This window comes from Cyrtonyx montezumae, unplaced genomic scaffold (assembly GCF_038088225.1).
Source record: "Cyrtonyx montezumae isolate F1298 unplaced genomic scaffold, pur_monq_1.0 scaffold_16, whole genome shotgun sequence".
Taxonomy (NCBI): Eukaryota; Metazoa; Chordata; class Aves; order Galliformes; family Odontophoridae; genus Cyrtonyx; species Cyrtonyx montezumae.
Genome location: NW_027071892.1, coordinates 11,045,590 through 11,062,657, shown reverse-complemented (window position 1 = coordinate 11,062,657; position 17,068 = coordinate 11,045,590). Strand labels below are relative to the sequence as shown.

General features: G+C 40.5%; 2 protein-coding genes across 3 annotated transcripts in view; one reads left to right on the top strand and one right to left on the bottom strand.

The window, feature by feature from the left end:
• Positions 1-17,068, bottom strand: part of TNFRSF13B (TNF receptor superfamily member 13B) — a 159,624-nt gene that overhangs the window by 121,959 nt on the left and 20,597 nt on the right. The gene's annotated exons all lie outside the window — the stretch shown is intronic.
• USP22 (ubiquitin specific peptidase 22) overlaps positions 1-17,068 on the top strand; it is an 88,632-nt gene that overhangs the window by 56,947 nt on the left and 14,617 nt on the right. For both annotated transcript variants that reach the window (XM_065732845.1, XM_065732844.1), the window contains 2 exons: positions 7,234-7,403; positions 13,233-13,380. In XM_065732845.1, coding sequence (XP_065588917.1) covers positions 7,234-7,403; positions 13,233-13,380 — 318 coding nt within the window. The remainder of the gene's footprint in view (positions 1-7,233; positions 7,404-13,232; positions 13,381-17,068) is intronic.

The following is a 17,068-nucleotide window of genomic DNA, read 5'->3' as shown; positions in this document are numbered from 1 at the left end:
ACTGGAGGTGTGTTGCAGTGGAGGTGTTCTGGGGGCAGGAGGGCTGGCTGCCTCTGGAACTGACATTTCCTGCAGCCTGTCATGACTATTACCATGGCTTTTTGCTCTGTCCTCTGCTGAGCTGTGTGAACCTGCTTAAAGGGTCAAAAGCTTGTCACTGTCTGCAGGTGATGCAAACCCTCTCAAGGTGAGACTACTTTTTCTTGCCAGACTGGCACGTTAAATCATTTCACCGTGGAGCCAAACAGGTGCCAGCTCGGTGTGGTGGGAGCATCCCCTTTGGCATCACTGAGCTGATAGATTGGATGAGCTGTCAGGTGAAAATGCCCTCACCTTCCCTGCTTTGTCAGAGGTGATTCTTCTGTTTTGTGTCACGCTGTAATATTAATCTGGATATGCACATGGTCAAATGAAAAGGTGGAGGAGTCTCTTCATGCCTTCTGTGAGTCTGGGTCATGTGTATGAGGCCAGTTCTGACAGCTGAGAGAGCTACTTCTGGAGCAGCTCCAACTGTAGGGAGTCCCGAGCTCCCCTGTTGCAATGTTTTCTAACTGTGAGACAATTATTTTTAATATCTAATTAAATTTCACTTCTTGTGTGCACAGTCTTTTTTTTATTATTATTATTATAGCTTGGGTAGGCCACAAGAGTTAATTACAGTCCTCTTTGCAGTTGCCTTTCACGTTTTTGAAAATTGTCAGCTTGTCTGTTCCTCCATCAGTACTATCTTTTTAATTAACTAACTCCACCAGTGGGTTCTTCAGTTATTTCTCTAGTCTCGTGTGTTAATTTCATGCAGATTTTCACTCCTTTTCGTGCCTTCTCCTTGCCTGGGTTGAATAGATCTCTTTAAAATGGATGCTCAGTTCTGGACGTCATCAGTGGAGGCCTTACTGTCAGCAGGGCAGAGTAAGGCTTTCAGGCTTCATCAGGAGCTTGTTGAGTTTCACAGTGTACCATTTGCCTCTTCTCTACAGTGCAATGTTGTGTCACTTAGGTAGGGTTGCTGTAATAACTGTTGCTTCTTAGTTTTTGTTTGTGAATTTGTTTACTGCACCATACTTTTTTAATTGAACTTAATTTTACATAGATTCTCCAATACACAGAGTTGCTCTGTCTTCCAATTACATTTATACTACTTTGATGCAGTGTATCATTTCTGTAAGTCCATTTTATGTGATTTTACTTTGAAGCTGTTAAATAAAAACGCCGAATGCGATCAGTGCAGTCAGGAGGGGCAGGATCCACACTGCCAAAGAAATTCAGCTCTACTGCTAAGCATGGGACAGATACCACAACCATTGCTGTGGTTGTGTCTGGACAGCTTAATGTAGGCTGTGACTTATTGGTAACTGTTAACGTTTTTTGGACATTCTGAGAGGGAAAAAATGTGGAAACAGTTAAGTTTTGAATGGCATTCCTCGCACAGCATAAGAAGGGATGAATCAGGAAGGTCTGCATGGGGGTTGAGGTCACTGTGCAACTGGACAGCTCCACAGAAATGTGCCAGAAGTTACTGCCAAAAGACTTCGGGTTGTCATGTGAACCTGAATGAAGTGCTTGAGCATGCGTTTCAGTGCTCCTATGTCCTAATGCTTAAAGGGAAATCTTTCTTACAGTGAAACTGGCAAATACAAAGTGACATGTTGCTCATGTGTGTTTTGTGTTTTGCTATTGTGTTTGAACTGTTTGGCAGGCTGAAAGGTCAGGAAGTGCCTCTCTTCCTAAAGCAAAACAACTCTTGGCCAGGACCAAACAAACAAAACCAACCGTGACAAAAGCAAACAACTGGGCAAAATTCCCATTGCTAAACTGCAGAACATCTTGTGAGGGTTACAGCTTTGGTGCATAGGATGCATTTCCTGGTGGGTTTTTTGTTGTCTGTTTTCATTGGCTGGGTTTTGTTTTGTTTTTTGAGTTGTTTGTTACTCAGCTCTAGTAGAAGTCATATCTGGTTAATCCCTGATAACTAATTGACCAACCTTTCTTTCTCTCTGAGTAGTGGTGGTAATAAGATGAACAGGCAAGTAATGAGGCTGAATTCCACCTGCTGTACAGCACTGACATACCAGAACAGAGAGCTTTGCAGGTTGAGTGATGCGTCCATCTAAATAGTCCTGTCTTCTAGTGCTGATGATACGTGCAAGGAGGAGTACTCCGTTGAACTTAGTTCAACTTAGTTCATGACTTTGCTGTACGTGTGCCCTTCATGGTGTAGCATTCTCTCCTCTGGTGTACCATCTCTTGTAGATGGACTGCAGGATTTTCTGTTGGAAACCAACTCAAGGACAGTTCATCTCTGTACACATAAGTGAACTTTTTTTGTTTACAAATATGTTATTTCAAAAGTAATGAAAAAATATACAGTGATCCAAAATCTTCTGCCAGAAATTGCAAGATTAAAGATGGGTTCTCATTTAGAATGTGAATGCTATTTTTCCTAAGTGATCTCTTCTTTTCTCCAATCTGATGTGATTGTCTTTCTGCCTCTGTAGGTGTGGATAAACTTGAGATTTATGGCACCGTTCATAACGCAGCAGATACAATAAGTCCTCTGGTCAATTTTTTTCCTTATTAGCAGTAGTTATTCTTCATAGTGCTCACAGTGTCTGGTTCTATTATTAAGCTGTTTTCCACTAAGGTGAATAGTGAGTGTCATCAGTGAGTTTGTAACATCCTTGAACAAAACTGTTCTAATTTGACTCTTCTGTGGGCTCCATGCAGGATCTGAGAAAGGATGCTTCAGCTGAAGTACTGCAGAGTAAATTCACTGAAACATCATGGGTTTTTGGTTACTCAGATGACCACCAATGGCACAGAACATCACGGTTCTTACTGTGTAGGCTCTCGTAGTTTCATTTATTTGCATACTGCTGCTCTCTGAAATTAGTAGAACTTTTTTTTTCTTTCAAAAGGGATTATCTTTTGAGAATAATTGCTGTCACTAACCCCATTAGCAGAAGCTATGCTGTTTCTGGCATGCAAACAGAATGGTGGTGTGTTGGCTGTTTGGGACCCGTGTTTGTAACAGCTGCGTTCTGGAAATGTGTGTTCTGGTTTGTACCTGAAGCTGGAAGGTATGGGGTTTTTTTTCCCCTCTTTAGGTACTAAGAAGTAGGGCAGCTCTCCCTTGAGATACGTTTTCAGAAAGATGCACTATAAATAAGTTCTTGCTGTATGAACATAAGATGGAAAAACAAACTTTAAAAATGTTTATTGCTGTGCTGCACTGTATTTCCAAGGGTTATGTTGAACTTCCTTCCTCTGAATATTTTAGTGAGCACTTCTTAAGCTTGCACTGACTTCTGATACGATTTGATGGAGCTTGAGGGAGCCACTGACACCAGATGGGGATCTGGGAGGGCTGGGGCCAGAAAATTACTCTAAGGTGGTGCTGACCTGTGCTTAATGTACAAAAGATCTTGAGCTGGTTGTTCTGAACAGTTTCCTGATTTGTGTCACAATTGCATTATACACTGACCTACGTTTTTGCTTCCAGAATCTTCACTCAAATAAATGGCAGATTTCTGTGGTTATATTTGTTCAGTCTGGTTTATCTGTTCTGCTTCCTATTCCAGCATCAATCCTAGCTTTTGAAACGAACCTCTTCGGAGGGGCCAGTTAAGCACCTGATTGGTTTTCAGTCTTTTGTGTCCATGTGTGGTCCTCTCGTTTCCACCTCCCCCCTGTGCCCCCTATGAAGTGGAATTTCCTTATCTTGTGTTGATGTTTTCATCTCACCTGCATGGGTGGACTTACAGAACTGCTGTTCTAGATACTCCTGCATCACAACATCATGCTTGCCCAGCGTTGCAGATCATTTGCTTTGAGCATTTGAAAAACAAAAACCATTACTGGAAGAAGATGGAAGAACTGAAGGTGACAGAGGTAAGCCTGCTGCTCAGAACCCAGCTTTGAGAGCGAGTGTGAAAGGAAATTCCTACATGAGATTATCTCTGCTCAGGGCATTGCAGTAGGATTCCTGCTGCTTTGTTTTTATGCCCCACCTGTTCAGCATGTGACAGAAGGGAAATAGTGGTCATGTACAATCTCTGGTGATTATGACCAAGTATTTTCTTTTGTTAATACTAAGCGGGATAAATTTGTCATGATATAAGCATTTATTTCCAAAACATACGTTTTTATCACTAAAGTTAAGAAGAAAGTAGTACTTTTTGGCAAAATAGGATTACTGCAAGAGCATGCACCTACGTTTATTGTTGAGGTATCTCACTGGTTGCTCTTGCTTGTTCCAAAAACAGTTAACTAAAATCAGAGGTAAAGTTACTACTAAAAAATATGGCAGAAATCTGCAATATACCACAGCCTTGTAACTATAGTTAGAGCTGCTGGGAATCCTTGGCATTGGCCCACCCTTTAGACAAGTACTGTCAAGTGATTAGATATGGGTGGAGACTACTGATGTTCACACTGGCAAAAGTAGGCTGCTCTAAGATTTTGACGCTTTATTTTTCTCTTAATTTATGACCCATATGTTTCAATGCTGTCTTTTCCAGTTAAACATTGCCAGACTTTATTAATGGAGAGGGTGTGGCAGACACAACTCATTTACTTTGAATATTGCATTGACCAGAATACTATGTGTACTTAGTGTTTAGCTGCTTCCCTCCAATGAAATTCCTTTTCCATAAGAGTCCCATGCAGGGTAATTTGTTAATCTGAGTTCAGTCAGCTCTTCAGTGTGTGTGCATCAAGATTTGATGTTTTTAGGATGCTCCCATTAGTTATGCAGTAGCTTAGCTGTAGTTCAGTGCATTGTGCCCATTCCATTTCAGATGTCAGTCTTAGAGACAGTATAGCAGCTGCAGTCATTGCTCCCTCAAGGATAAGAGTCATGTATGCTCCTTTATCTTTTTCCCTTTCCTGTCAAGTAAGTTCTCATTTTTTACTACATTCACTATTTCCTTATTTTTATAAGGGTTTTGGGGTATTCACATTTCAGCCTTGTCTGTTTTTCAGGTTATTTTGTGTTGGCTCATTCAAGTGATGCCAGAGCACAAGAAGCATTCCAGTTTTATTTTTACTTTTTTTTTAACCTGTGGAAGACTGACTCTGAAGACCAAGCAGGAGAGCCTGTGGAGCTGTAACTAGTCGTCTGGTGGAAGCTTTGAGGAAGACTGATTCTTCTTGTGGTCACAGGGAAACAAGGTCCAGCCACAGGCATGTAATAAATGATGTTTAATAAATGATTCCAAAAAGCTGCCTTTATGTGTTTGCTTTTACTTGTGATTTTTCTACTAGATATCAAGGAAAAAAATAAATAGGGTGAGTCTGCAGATGGACCTGCTGGTTTCCCACTTCTATGCTGCACAGGCTGACTTCAAATGCTGCTGCTAACTGGGGGGATCAAGTCTTCCAGGGAGAAATAGTGAGAGAGTTTTCTGCTCAAAGTACCCCAGTGTATCTCAACAGCCTCACAAGCATCTGTTGGTGCAGCTTGGTTTAAATGAAAACAGAAAGTTTTAAACATAATAAAGGGGAGAGGTAGGCAGGAGATACTGACAGAGCATTTTTCCACTTGCACAGCATCAACATCTTTCTGCTTGATATTGTTTGTAGAGACTTGCAGATTGGGGACTGACGTAGTACAATGTGCAGAGTTGCAGCATCACACCATATTTCAGGCTGCTACACCAAATTAACTATTTAACACTTCATTAACGTTGTGTACGCATTTGTTGCCTCCCAGCATGAAAATAAAGCAAATGATTGCAATGAGCTTTCTGGCCAATAGCAGTTACTACAATGTACATGAGGAACTTTGTCCTGCCTTGTGAATAAACAGAAGCACCAGGAAGCTGTTGGAAAGAGGGCAGTGTTTCATTAGATATGGAAAAGGAGATTTCAGAGGGCTCTGTATCCTTTGCCTGCAGCTCTGTGCAGCTCCAGCTGATGTAGGGTCGTTTCTCTCCAGTAACATAGCAACTGGACCACACCTCCTCCTGCTGAAAGATGCTGAAGAGCCCTTTGAGCACTGTCTGCTGTACTGCAAGGGAACTGCACCACTTTTAATTAGCACAGCACTGCCAGCTGATACTTTTTTTCCCTGTAGGATGATGAGGGAATTCTTTGTTCTCTCTCAAGCAGTTTTTTTTCATTCATGGTTTATATAGGAATTCTGTTTATATCACAAGAGAGGACCACGTTTGTTTTAAATTGATAGCAAAATTGTGTGTGTATGTCCATGCATTTTTTTTCTTGTTTCAGTGCTAACTTATGATTGAAAATAAGCATTCTTGTCCACCTGGTGATCTTGTTTAGCACTCCTGTATGGTGGCAGTATGTTAACATCTTGGAAGAGTACTCAGGGACTTGAGCATGTTTTTCTTCTCGCTTAGACTTTGCAAATGACTGAAAGCTTTCCCCACTCCTAACCTCTCTTCTGTTGTGCAACAAAAGAGCATTCCTTTAAGCACCTTGGTTTCCAAGCACAAGAAATCGTCTCTGGGCATTACTGAACGTTTGACTTAAGGTGTGATGAATCCTCTTATGCCAAATTGACTTTTGTAATGTATGCTGTAGATGAATGTTTGATGTAGTTGAGACGAGTGAGTGAAACTAGCGCTGTTCAGAGTTGCTTTTCAAGGGTGTTTTGTTCAGATCTCAGGTTTTGAACAAAAAGGAGGAAGCACTAAGTCTGTGCTGGGTGTCACAGCCTGGCTTTTTGTTTTGCTTATATTGAGGCTGGGTTTTTTTTGCTGCCTGTATTAGGAAGATGTTTGTTGCATTTCAATAGTACAAAAACTTTATTTTGACTTTGTGACCTGCATGAGGGGAAAGCCTCTTAAATGATCTGAGAACTGACTGATTTAATGTATCATGCTGTAGCAGTTTATCAGTTGTCATTGCCTTTGGGTACGGGCTGGAGGACAGAGTGTGTTTTGGCGATGTTTGGAAAAACAGCCTCTGCAAAAATAACACTGTTGGTGTTGCTGTTCTTTGAGTTTTACATTCCTCTAAGAATTTAAATCAAAAAGAATAAAGCCCAAAAAAACAAATCATAGTTTAGTTGAGAAAGCTTGTGGCAGCTTGTGACTTAAGTGCATCGAGACCAATAGCCTACCTAAACATAAAGTTGTGCTCTTGGAGCGATGCATGTGTAGTAAATCTGTTGACTGCTGTCAAAATGGCATGAAAATGCAAATAATTTAAATGTACTGTTTCTTAAATACACTAATACTTACGCATCCCCTCCCCCTTCTGTCTTTATAGGTCTACGAGGGCTAATCAATCTTGGGAACACATGTTTTATGAACTGTATTGTCCAGGCACTTACCCACACTCCACTGCTGCGAGATTTCTTCCTCTCCGACAGGCACAAATGTGAAATGCAAAGTCCCAGCTCATGTCTGGTCTGTGAAATGTCTACGCTTTTTCAGGAGGTGAGTGCTGTTTGCTGCAATAGCATCACCTTTCTGCAGATGTTGGCTGTTTCGTATCCCAAAAGGGATTATGTTCTATTTGCAAATGTAAAAGGAATGCAAATTCTGCGTCCCCTTGAGGTCACAAATCAGAGCAGTAGTGACTGAGATCCCACTGTCAAAAATACCTGACTGCTGAAAGCAGAACTCTTTGGCCTTTGAAGACTTGTGCTTAAGTCATCGTTGTTTAGGCAGTGCTGGTATTGGATGTAATACAGTGCTGCCTGCTTCGCTGAGACTGACCTGTTGTTGTTTGTCTTCAAGCTGAATGTGTATGTTAATTAAATATGCAGGTCGTAACTGGAAAATATGGCACAGGCTCTTCAGGCTATAATGGGAATAAGAATAAAGCAATACATGGCCTTGTGGTTTGAGGAACTGGATCGTGTAGACTTGTATAAATACCTTACTGACATTGATTCTGGGCTTCCTAACAGAAAAACTTCTCTGCTGTCATCTCTTATGTGGAAACACAGTGATGGCTGGGAGGATGTAGGAAGGTGAATGTGTTGATACAGTTTGTACCTTCCATGTACAAGCAGTGGTTCCTTTGGCTTTCTCACTCTGGTGGCTAGCTTTGCAACATGCCTTTCCCTAGGTCTGATCTGTGCTGTGTGTGATAAGCACGTTCTTGTCTTTAGCTGGCAGTAGGAAGGCTTTATTATTTTAATTACTTAAGGGTTATATGGCTAGAAATTAGTTTCAAAAGATGTCTTTAAAAATGTGCACGTACACACTCCAATCCTGTGCCTTTCCCTCAGTGCTTTATTGGTAAGCAGAACAAAACACAGGGCCATAGTAAGTGCTGTTACAAAGCATTTAAAGTAGCTGGAGATGTCTGTGCACAGCAGCTCAGTACAGGTGAGTTCAACGTATGTGGAAAGTAAAGTCTCCCTAAGCCTTTCCTATATAAAGCTGCTTTCTAGTCGTGCTCAGCACTCACATCATGTAATAACTTTTCATGCTGCTTATCAGTCATTAGCTGCATGTTATACTTCTTATTTCTGGATTGATTTTTCGATAATTCCAAAGCTGGCCTGGAGAGAAGGTAAAAAACAAAACAAAAGGCAGACATAGTAATAGGTAGCAGTGACATTATTCAGACCACATGTGCAGTTAATTTGGGAAATATCACTGCACCAAAAAAAAGTATAGGAATAGTTCCTGTAGATTGATAATACAGAAGTGTATTTGCTTATTAAAAACAGGGTAAAAAACTATTACGATCTTCCATCAGATTGTTGTTCTAAGTCTTAATTCTGATTAATTTTCCCACATTTTGTTTGTGCGCATGCATTAAAAAAAAAAAAAAATCCCCTGGGAAAGGAGGAAATGAGTATTGCATTACAGATGGAGTGACTGGAGGAAAGATCAGCACTGGTCTGTATTTCCTCCCCTGTATGTGCAGCCCTGCTGATGGCCTAAGATGCCTTTTGCTAGGCCATGTACAAGCACGTAAGAAAGGACGGGCAGTTACTGTAATGGGGCTTAAGTGCAGTGTTCTCATTAAATTTAACTGTAATCAAGCTTAATTTCACACACAACTTTGGGAATCTCAGCTTTCATTTTCCCCAATCAAAATTCATGCCTACACTTGCATTAGTTCTAATAATTGATGTTCTGTGTGATGCATATGGATGAGCAAAGAACCACCTCTGAATTTGAACTGTGGGAATAGCAGTGGAGTATTCTGTACCCCTGTTTCAGCTAAGTGGTGTGGGGGGGGAACAAAAGGTAACTCCTCAAAGTACTCTGTAAACAAAACTGTTGTGTCACATCCAACTTTGTTGATTTTCACTTGGAAGCAGTAATAATACCACATTGTGTTTATCGCTCTCTGAGTACTCACTGTAAATTTCTGTTTCCCAGTCAATTGAATTTCTGCTCGTGCAGAATTAAAACAGGTCTGGTTGTTATCTTTCACATCCCAAATAGATGGCATTCGTTGTAACTAATCTCTGCAGAGATGAAGTCTCAATGAAGGACCGCCAACTGGTGGAGGTCTCACTGCTGTGGTTCTTAAGAATTCCTTTGTAATTGAATTACCAGGGAAAGTTTAGTTCAGGTTCTATCTTGTTTTTATGAAGCTTTCCCACCAGGATTAACGGATGCAGTTATCCCTGGGTGCCTTACCCCGTGACAGACGATCGGGGCAAGGGTTAATTTCATCTCCCCTCCACCCTTTCTTTTTCTGAAGGTGTGACCTTAGGCAAATGGAATGCCAGGGGATCCGGAGTATGCAGTGCAAGTAAGAATTCTGGTGGAGAAGGAGACCATTTGAATGTTAAGTGAAACTTAGTATATGTAAATAAGCAAATTTTGCTCTCCCCTCTTATTATTTTTTTTTTTAACAAAAGAGATTATTTAGTTATATAGATTATGTCAGTATCAGTGATTTCTCTGTGATAAGTAGGAAGCTATAACATTTTTCCACGTTGAAGTAGTTTGCTGGTGAGTGTCAGATAGTTCTCCAGACTTTCCTTGTGCTTTTCTGCCAAATATGCAAAGCCATAATCCCAGGGTTTGTTTTTGTTTTTGTTTTTTTTTTTTTTCTCAGCCCATGTCAAGGGGTTAAGAATAACTAGGTGGAGGGAAAATAGAACATACAGAGTACGTTCATGAACCCTTTATGCCGAGAGGGTTTGTGTACTACTCTTTACAAATTGGTATTAATGTTTTAGTTGCTTTGCCAATGAAAATTCATTCCAGGATGGTCCACGTCCCATGGTTTAGGTAAGTCCATGTGCAGAGTAAACTGCTCAGTGTGTTAGGGTGAGTGGATTTGTACTCTGTGACCGGGATAGCAAGAACACCTGGGAGTACAGCAGAATGCAGCATGTCCACTCCGAAACCTAAAGAACAAAGCCTTCTTTGTTCCCATCATTTGTGATCCCCACCAGCCTATCAGAGTACCCAGCACAACTCTGTGAAGTTGAGAAGTGAGGACAAAAAGGAGAAAGAATGAGATGGTGTTTGGTTTTGATATCTTAAGGTTGTACAGGATTGAAGCAGCTTGTATATAAAGTAAGTTACAACACAAGTACAAAGTAGAAAAGGTAGTTAGGACCCTTACTGCAGGCAGAGACCTTGCATGTTGTAAGGGAACATGCACATTTTGGGCCTGTTTAGTAAAATCTCATCTCTGAAATAAGTACAGAAAATACACAGAGCCTGAAGGCGCAGCTGCTTGTCTGGTTCCTTGAAGCACTACGTTTTGCTGGGAAACCTCTGTGGGTGTTCTTCTGTTCTGAAAGTCCCACTCCCTTTATCCATTGTAAATATTATGTATATTTAAAATCCTTAGAGAACCAATTTCTCAGAGGAGGTTATAACTTTTCAAATTGGACTGGAGCCTGGGACGGGATTTATGCCTGTAAATTCTTGATTACGAAGCCATGGAAGTATTAAGTTGGTATCAATGCAGGATACATCTGATACGTCTGTTTGTTCACAGAATTGGGGAACATCCTCAGGTGTGTTTTTGGCAGGAGGAGAAATGAGTACAGAAGCTTTATTTTTTTTTTTCCCTACCCTGACCAGTGTGAATATATTTTTGGTAGCAGTAATGCAAAATACAAAGCCTAGAATCCTCCAAGTCAGGTATTTAAGTGGGACAGAAAAACAGGGTTACTCGAATTGTGTGTGAGACTGGGGACACTGGATCATGTTCTAACCCAGAACAGCAGTTAAATAGTGTGTCACCAATCGTTTGCAAGTTGCTTGAAGTAATTCTTTTTGAAATAAGCAGTTAATACTGCTGGATTGAAAACATTTTCAAACAGAAAAATATTTTCTGCTTGGAAGAATTGTGCCACTGAAGTCTTTTAGAAGTGACTTAGGAAGACAACTATTTATATTTGCACAGTTAATGAAAAGTTGTGTAATAATGAATAAATAAGGCTTTAAATTGACTTTTTTCCTTCTACTTTTTTTTTTAACTTTTTCATGTATTGGATCAGTGCTGATAGGTGGGTCTTTCCAGCAGCGAGGAAACAGCAGAGTTGGGATGGGTGTTTTATACATTCCAGTTAAAACACTGCTGTTGACCACGCTCAGATTCTTCTGTTTCATTTTTGGCATACAGAATAGGGAGGCTTTCCCTACTCCTTCTGCATATGTGTATGGTTATCAGAGTTTTTCCTAGTTGTGTTTCTAGTTTCTGTGTGTTAATAACCAGTAACGCAATAAAGCTTCCTGTTAGGTTCTTCTAATCCTAATGAAGCACTAGAGAATGTAAAATCTGCTGGCAGGTCTAGTGTCTGCAGTGGAGTAATTACGGAGAGTGCTGTTGGTGAAAATGACCGGCGTGCTCTGGGACTAATTGTAAGGAGTGACAGAACAGAGAAGTTTTATTGCTGCAGTTCCCCGAGTTATGTTGAGCAGCAGCTGTGTCAGCAGATTTCGATCAGCACACCGCCGCTCCGGTCCCTCGGTGTCGTTCTTGTTGGCATCCTGGTTGACTATTGATCTTTTTATTTATAGAAACACTTGGTGGTGTTTGGCTGCAGGGGTACATCTTCTTGTTTGGAAAAAGTGGATCTCACAATAATTAAAAAAAGATCTTTTTTAAGGAAATACACTATAACATGGCACTGTGACTGGATGAGCAAGTTCCAGTACCTTTTGCCCTCAGAAGACCATCTGTGTTTGTAGCACAAGGCCAGTGCTTTCACCTATGGGAAATACTCAGGCTGGGCAAGGGAAAACTTGAGTCTGGGAAGGGAAGCCTGCATTTCCAGTAAGAGCGAGAAATGATAGACTGCTGGGTTTTTTAACCTTATTTTTGTTGTGTGCATTTGTTGCTTGCTGTATTCTTTCTTTGGGAAGAGGAACTAAAAATAAATGTCTCTTAAGTTCAGTATAATCATGGCAAAACATAACTGTGGTATTGCAGGCACCCTTCACTGGCAAATAGCTTTATAAAGGTTAGGAAAAGCAAAAGGCCTTACAAATTTCCAGTTGTCAAAAATATTACCCTTGAGTACTTCCTTTGTTAACATTCCTCAGTGAAATACCAGTTGGATCAATACATGTTGGTACATTGCCATGGGGAAATTTGCCTTTGCAGCTATTCTGTCCTCATCAAGCTGCAGACCAGTGTTTCCAAATCCAGATGGAGCCTGAAGCCCAGCTGAACAAGCTTGTCTGGGCTTTTCCTGATGCTCTGCAGAGGCATCAGTGGCTCTCTGCCTTGCTTTTGGAACCAGTAAAATGGTGCAGGAGTCCTTGAACAAACAGAAGTCATCGTGCTCAGGGAGGGCTGCTAGCTTTAGCCTCGGGCTGGGGATGCCAGAGTTGGCATTGGAAGTGAGGAAAAGGTGATGGTGGACTCAGATGAAATGAAAGAAGTTGCAGCAGTAGCGCTTGTGTGAAGTGGAGAGGGGTGAGGAAGGAGCTCAACTTCAGCCCAGGGAAGCAGAGACCATTACTGGTTTAGGTTTTTTATGTTTTATTTATCTGTTTGTTGACCTGGAACCTGGCAGGTTTTTCAGAAAGAACCGAAACCCAACAAACCCACAAATTTCCCTTTCAGTAAAAGGTATCAGGTTGTTTGAGTGTTTTGTCCCCCTTTCATTTAGCTATGGATTAGCATTAACAAAAGATACTTCCCAATTCTGAGATTGTCTTCAGTAGTCTGTGATTAAAAGCTGTCTTGTTCATTATTAAGACCATCAAAGTTAAATGATTTAAAGTTATTTGACTAATTGCACTCATAAAGATTTTAATAATTAAATGCATTAAGGCTGTGTAACTTGTTAACAGTCATGTCCTTTTCTTTGCTTTGAGCAGTTTTACTCTGGGCACCGATCTCCTCACATTCCATATAGGTTATTGCACCTGGTATGGACTCATGCACGGCATTTAGCAGGGTACGAGCAACAAGATGCACACGAGTTCCTCATTGCTGCATTAGATGTGCTACACAGACACTGCAAAGGTAAGGCTCGTGCCAAGTCTTCAGTCAACAAGGAATGTTGCATCAAAAGGAGGTAGAGCAAAGCGTATCTTCCAGTAAAGCAGACTTAGCAAGTTCCTTTTAAAGCATTTGAGAGACTTAAAGGAAAGGATTCTTCCCACTGTCAAACTATCCTAATTAGAAGCTGACGAGTCTTTGTGTTGGTTTGAATCACCATCGTGTTCTTCTCTTACTGGCTGAGAGACAGTCTTCTTAGTTGGCCATTTCAATTCTGTGTATACTTGAGGTAGTTGGAACTCAGTGTGTCATTAAAAGAACATAGGGGAGGCTGAGGCTGTTTTGCTTAAATGTTATTCTGCTGTATTATGCTGCCCTATTGCTTACAGAAATGTGAATAAGAAAGAGTTTTTGATACTGTGTTTATTAGTACATATACAGAATACATAATTGCACAATACAGTAAAAAATACTCAGTGACCTGCTTGTAGGAGTGAACGAAGATGTAAATCAAAGGATTGGTAATACTGCATGGAATTATGTATTTTATATTTGTTAATTGGATAAAATTTAAGCTGAGAATCCTTTGGTCTGTTGATGTTTGATCTAGTTTGATTCATTTACTTGCACAGACATTTTTACTATGCTTTTGAGGGAAGATAGTAGGATTGATGCTAACAAAAAAAAAATTCCTTTGTCACTAAAAATAAGCATTAAAGCACTCAAATTTCCTCTAGTGCTCTTAGAAAAATCACTTAGAAGTAAATTTTGTGGCTTGTCAGAGGACTATCAGAAAGAAGGCTGCTACTGCTTCCTTGAAACCTTTTGAAGACTTGCTTTTATCTTTGGGAGGGCTTTACGTGCTAGCAGATGTGCTTGTCCAGCTTCATAACAGGTGTCCTCCGAAAGAGTCTTCTCCAGAATACTTCCAAGGAAAGCTGTCCATAGAGCAGACCTTGTGAAATCATTAATATCTGGAATTCAGTCAGCTTAACTAGTGTTGAAGTGCTGTAAGGAATAGAGTCTGTCCAAATACTCACCTCTCTCTCACTGTGTATTAACAGCAAAGAATACTCAGCTGCAAACAGAAGTGTTTTCTTGTTGCTGTAACGTTTCTGAACCATTGGCCTAACACATTTTGAAGCTTTTTCAACTTCTCTGATACAAAATGATGCTTATATTTGTTGCATGCTTCAAAAACAGTTTGTGAAGGAGTAGTATTTTCTTAGAATTGAAAAGAAAAAACTTGATACCATCAATATCCCTGGACACTTGCAACCTTAGGTGTCCCTGAACTGAGAAATAACCCGAAAAGAGTTCTTTTTTTCCTACACGCTTTGGTTCTAAATGAAGAATCTCTGGAAATACCAACAAAACAGAGCTTTCTCAGCTGTGTCATTACTCTTGGTTCTGTTTGGCCTCTCCAGTCCAAATGAAACTGAAGTTATGAAGATGAGCTGTAGGACAGTCTGGTTGGGAAGGGCATGTGCATGGATCGTCCTACAGGTGGTTGGAGATGGCAGATTTGTTGACAGCACACAGTTCCATAGCACTTTAAGTGAGCTCAGACTGGGTTTTTGAATCTTCAGTGCTGAGCTTCCGCTGCTTGTGGGTACCACTGGCATTCAATACAAGGACTGAAGTTTGGTTATTTAAATAAAACCCTCAAGTTTGAGCTGTTTTCATCATAAGTGCATTGTTACAGCACTACCAGTGGGAAGGTGTTGTCGTGAGATCCTTGGCGTCTGTGCACACAGGTTTTAGAACTTCTGCTTCTGAAGAGCTGGCAAGAGACTTGTATTAAACTGTGGTAAATAATCTATGCCACATCAAAGCCATTTAAAAGAAGTGGTTGAGCAGTTGTGTGGGAACCAAACCAGTTCATGTAAACTGATATTTCAAGTATGGTCATGATAAGGCACATTCAGAATGAGCTGGTTATTAGCTGCATAGTGTGACTGCTTGCCCACTTGAATACTTAGGCATGCAGGCAGACACATGTAAAATACACATATGAAAACATATTAGTAAGAATACATCTTAAAGCTACAGTAAGCAAGTAACACTCTCCCTCCCAATATTAAAGATTTGTTTTAGAGAACTAAAAAACTTTCCAAGTTTCTGCTTCGTAGTAATCAAATTCTGCAATTAGAACACAGCAAACAAGAATATTGTCGTGGGAAATTTATGTTCAGAAGCCCCATCTTCTGGATATCATCCATGATCACCATGGATTTAGGTACATAAGTAAATGAAAGTGCTCCTTATGTTAAGAAGGATAAATACCCTGTGATGTTTCTTTGGCTGATGCCAGTCATCACTTCTCCATTCATTTTACTTTGCTTTCTAGGAAATGCTCTAATGCAAGTCAGAGAATGCTGTGAATTCTCATTGTTGATTTGTCATTACCTAAATTTGGAAAATACAGTTTCATTGTGCATTAAAAGATAACTTTTGTAATGCTGCATCCTACAAAGCACAAAATGATCTGCCCTAAAATTCATGTATGGGCTGGGCCAAATAGTCACAAGAAAAGTTGTATTTATCTGTGGATTTACTGGAGTCCTTGTCTGCCTTTTTCTTGGCCACCCCTTCCATTTCAAGAAGAATGTGAGGGCAAGAGAGCAAATTTCGTTATCTCTGTCTAACTTGTATGCAAAGGTTTGTGCACCCTTTAAAACTGGTAGGAATCTTCCTTTTTATTCTTTTTTTTTTCTTTAGTGGCGATTGAGTAAATATTTTGTTTTAATTAATTTTAGTGGAATTGTGAAACTCATCAACCACATCTCAGGGGTGATAGCTCTCCTGTGCTAGCACAGTTGTGCTGAGCTGTGGCATCTGTGCTGGGCATTTTCTGATCACTAACAGGGCTGCTCTGTGCTGCTGCAGTGACACCAGACATTTCTGAAGGAAAAGGAATGGAGTCTGTAGAGCTTATGCTTCATACATTTTGGTTTCAACAGCTGAAAAAATGAGTTAACTGAAAAGTAGTATTTCAGTAAGGAAAAAAGGGCTAAGTTGTTAATTCCTCCTTTCTCTACCATTAACCTAACTGTGCACATGGTTTGTTTTTAAAAGCCTCCTCCAAGTTAAAATAAAGAGATTTTTTCAATCTGAATTATTCTTTCAGCACTGCTACTGAAAGGTGCTGGTCAGGTTGTGCCCACACCTTTTGCAGTTCCATCTCTCTGGTTTTATAGCACTGAGAGTTCTGCAGTGCCATTGTATGGTGGCATTTGTGATCCTGCCCCTCACAAAAGTTTCAGTGAGATTCAGAGCTCACTCTGCAGTTGTGTATTAATCTCTTTGCCATAGTGTTGCTATGAAAAACTTTGCCACCTTCTTTGTATTGACGCCTAACCATTCACCTGGACTTTGGCACATACTGACTTTGATCTTTCACATTCACAACAGCTTTGATTTTCAGTATCTGAGTGTGCTGGAATATAGAAGATGCTGAAGTGATCGGGCATTGATCTGTTGCTTCCTGCATGCGTTCTTAGGCTGTTCAGCAAACAGCACGCAGTGGATCACCTGCTGTTAGTGCAGGATCCTCCAGGAGCTCCAGGCTTCCTCATTTGATAGAGCAGTGTCACATGAGGGGTGTATCTGCCCTCCATATAGCATAAGGTCAGCTGTTAGTTGGTATGGCAGGCAAGCCAGCCTTCAGTGCTGTGGAAGAAACTCACGTTTATAATCCCACAGACTCCTG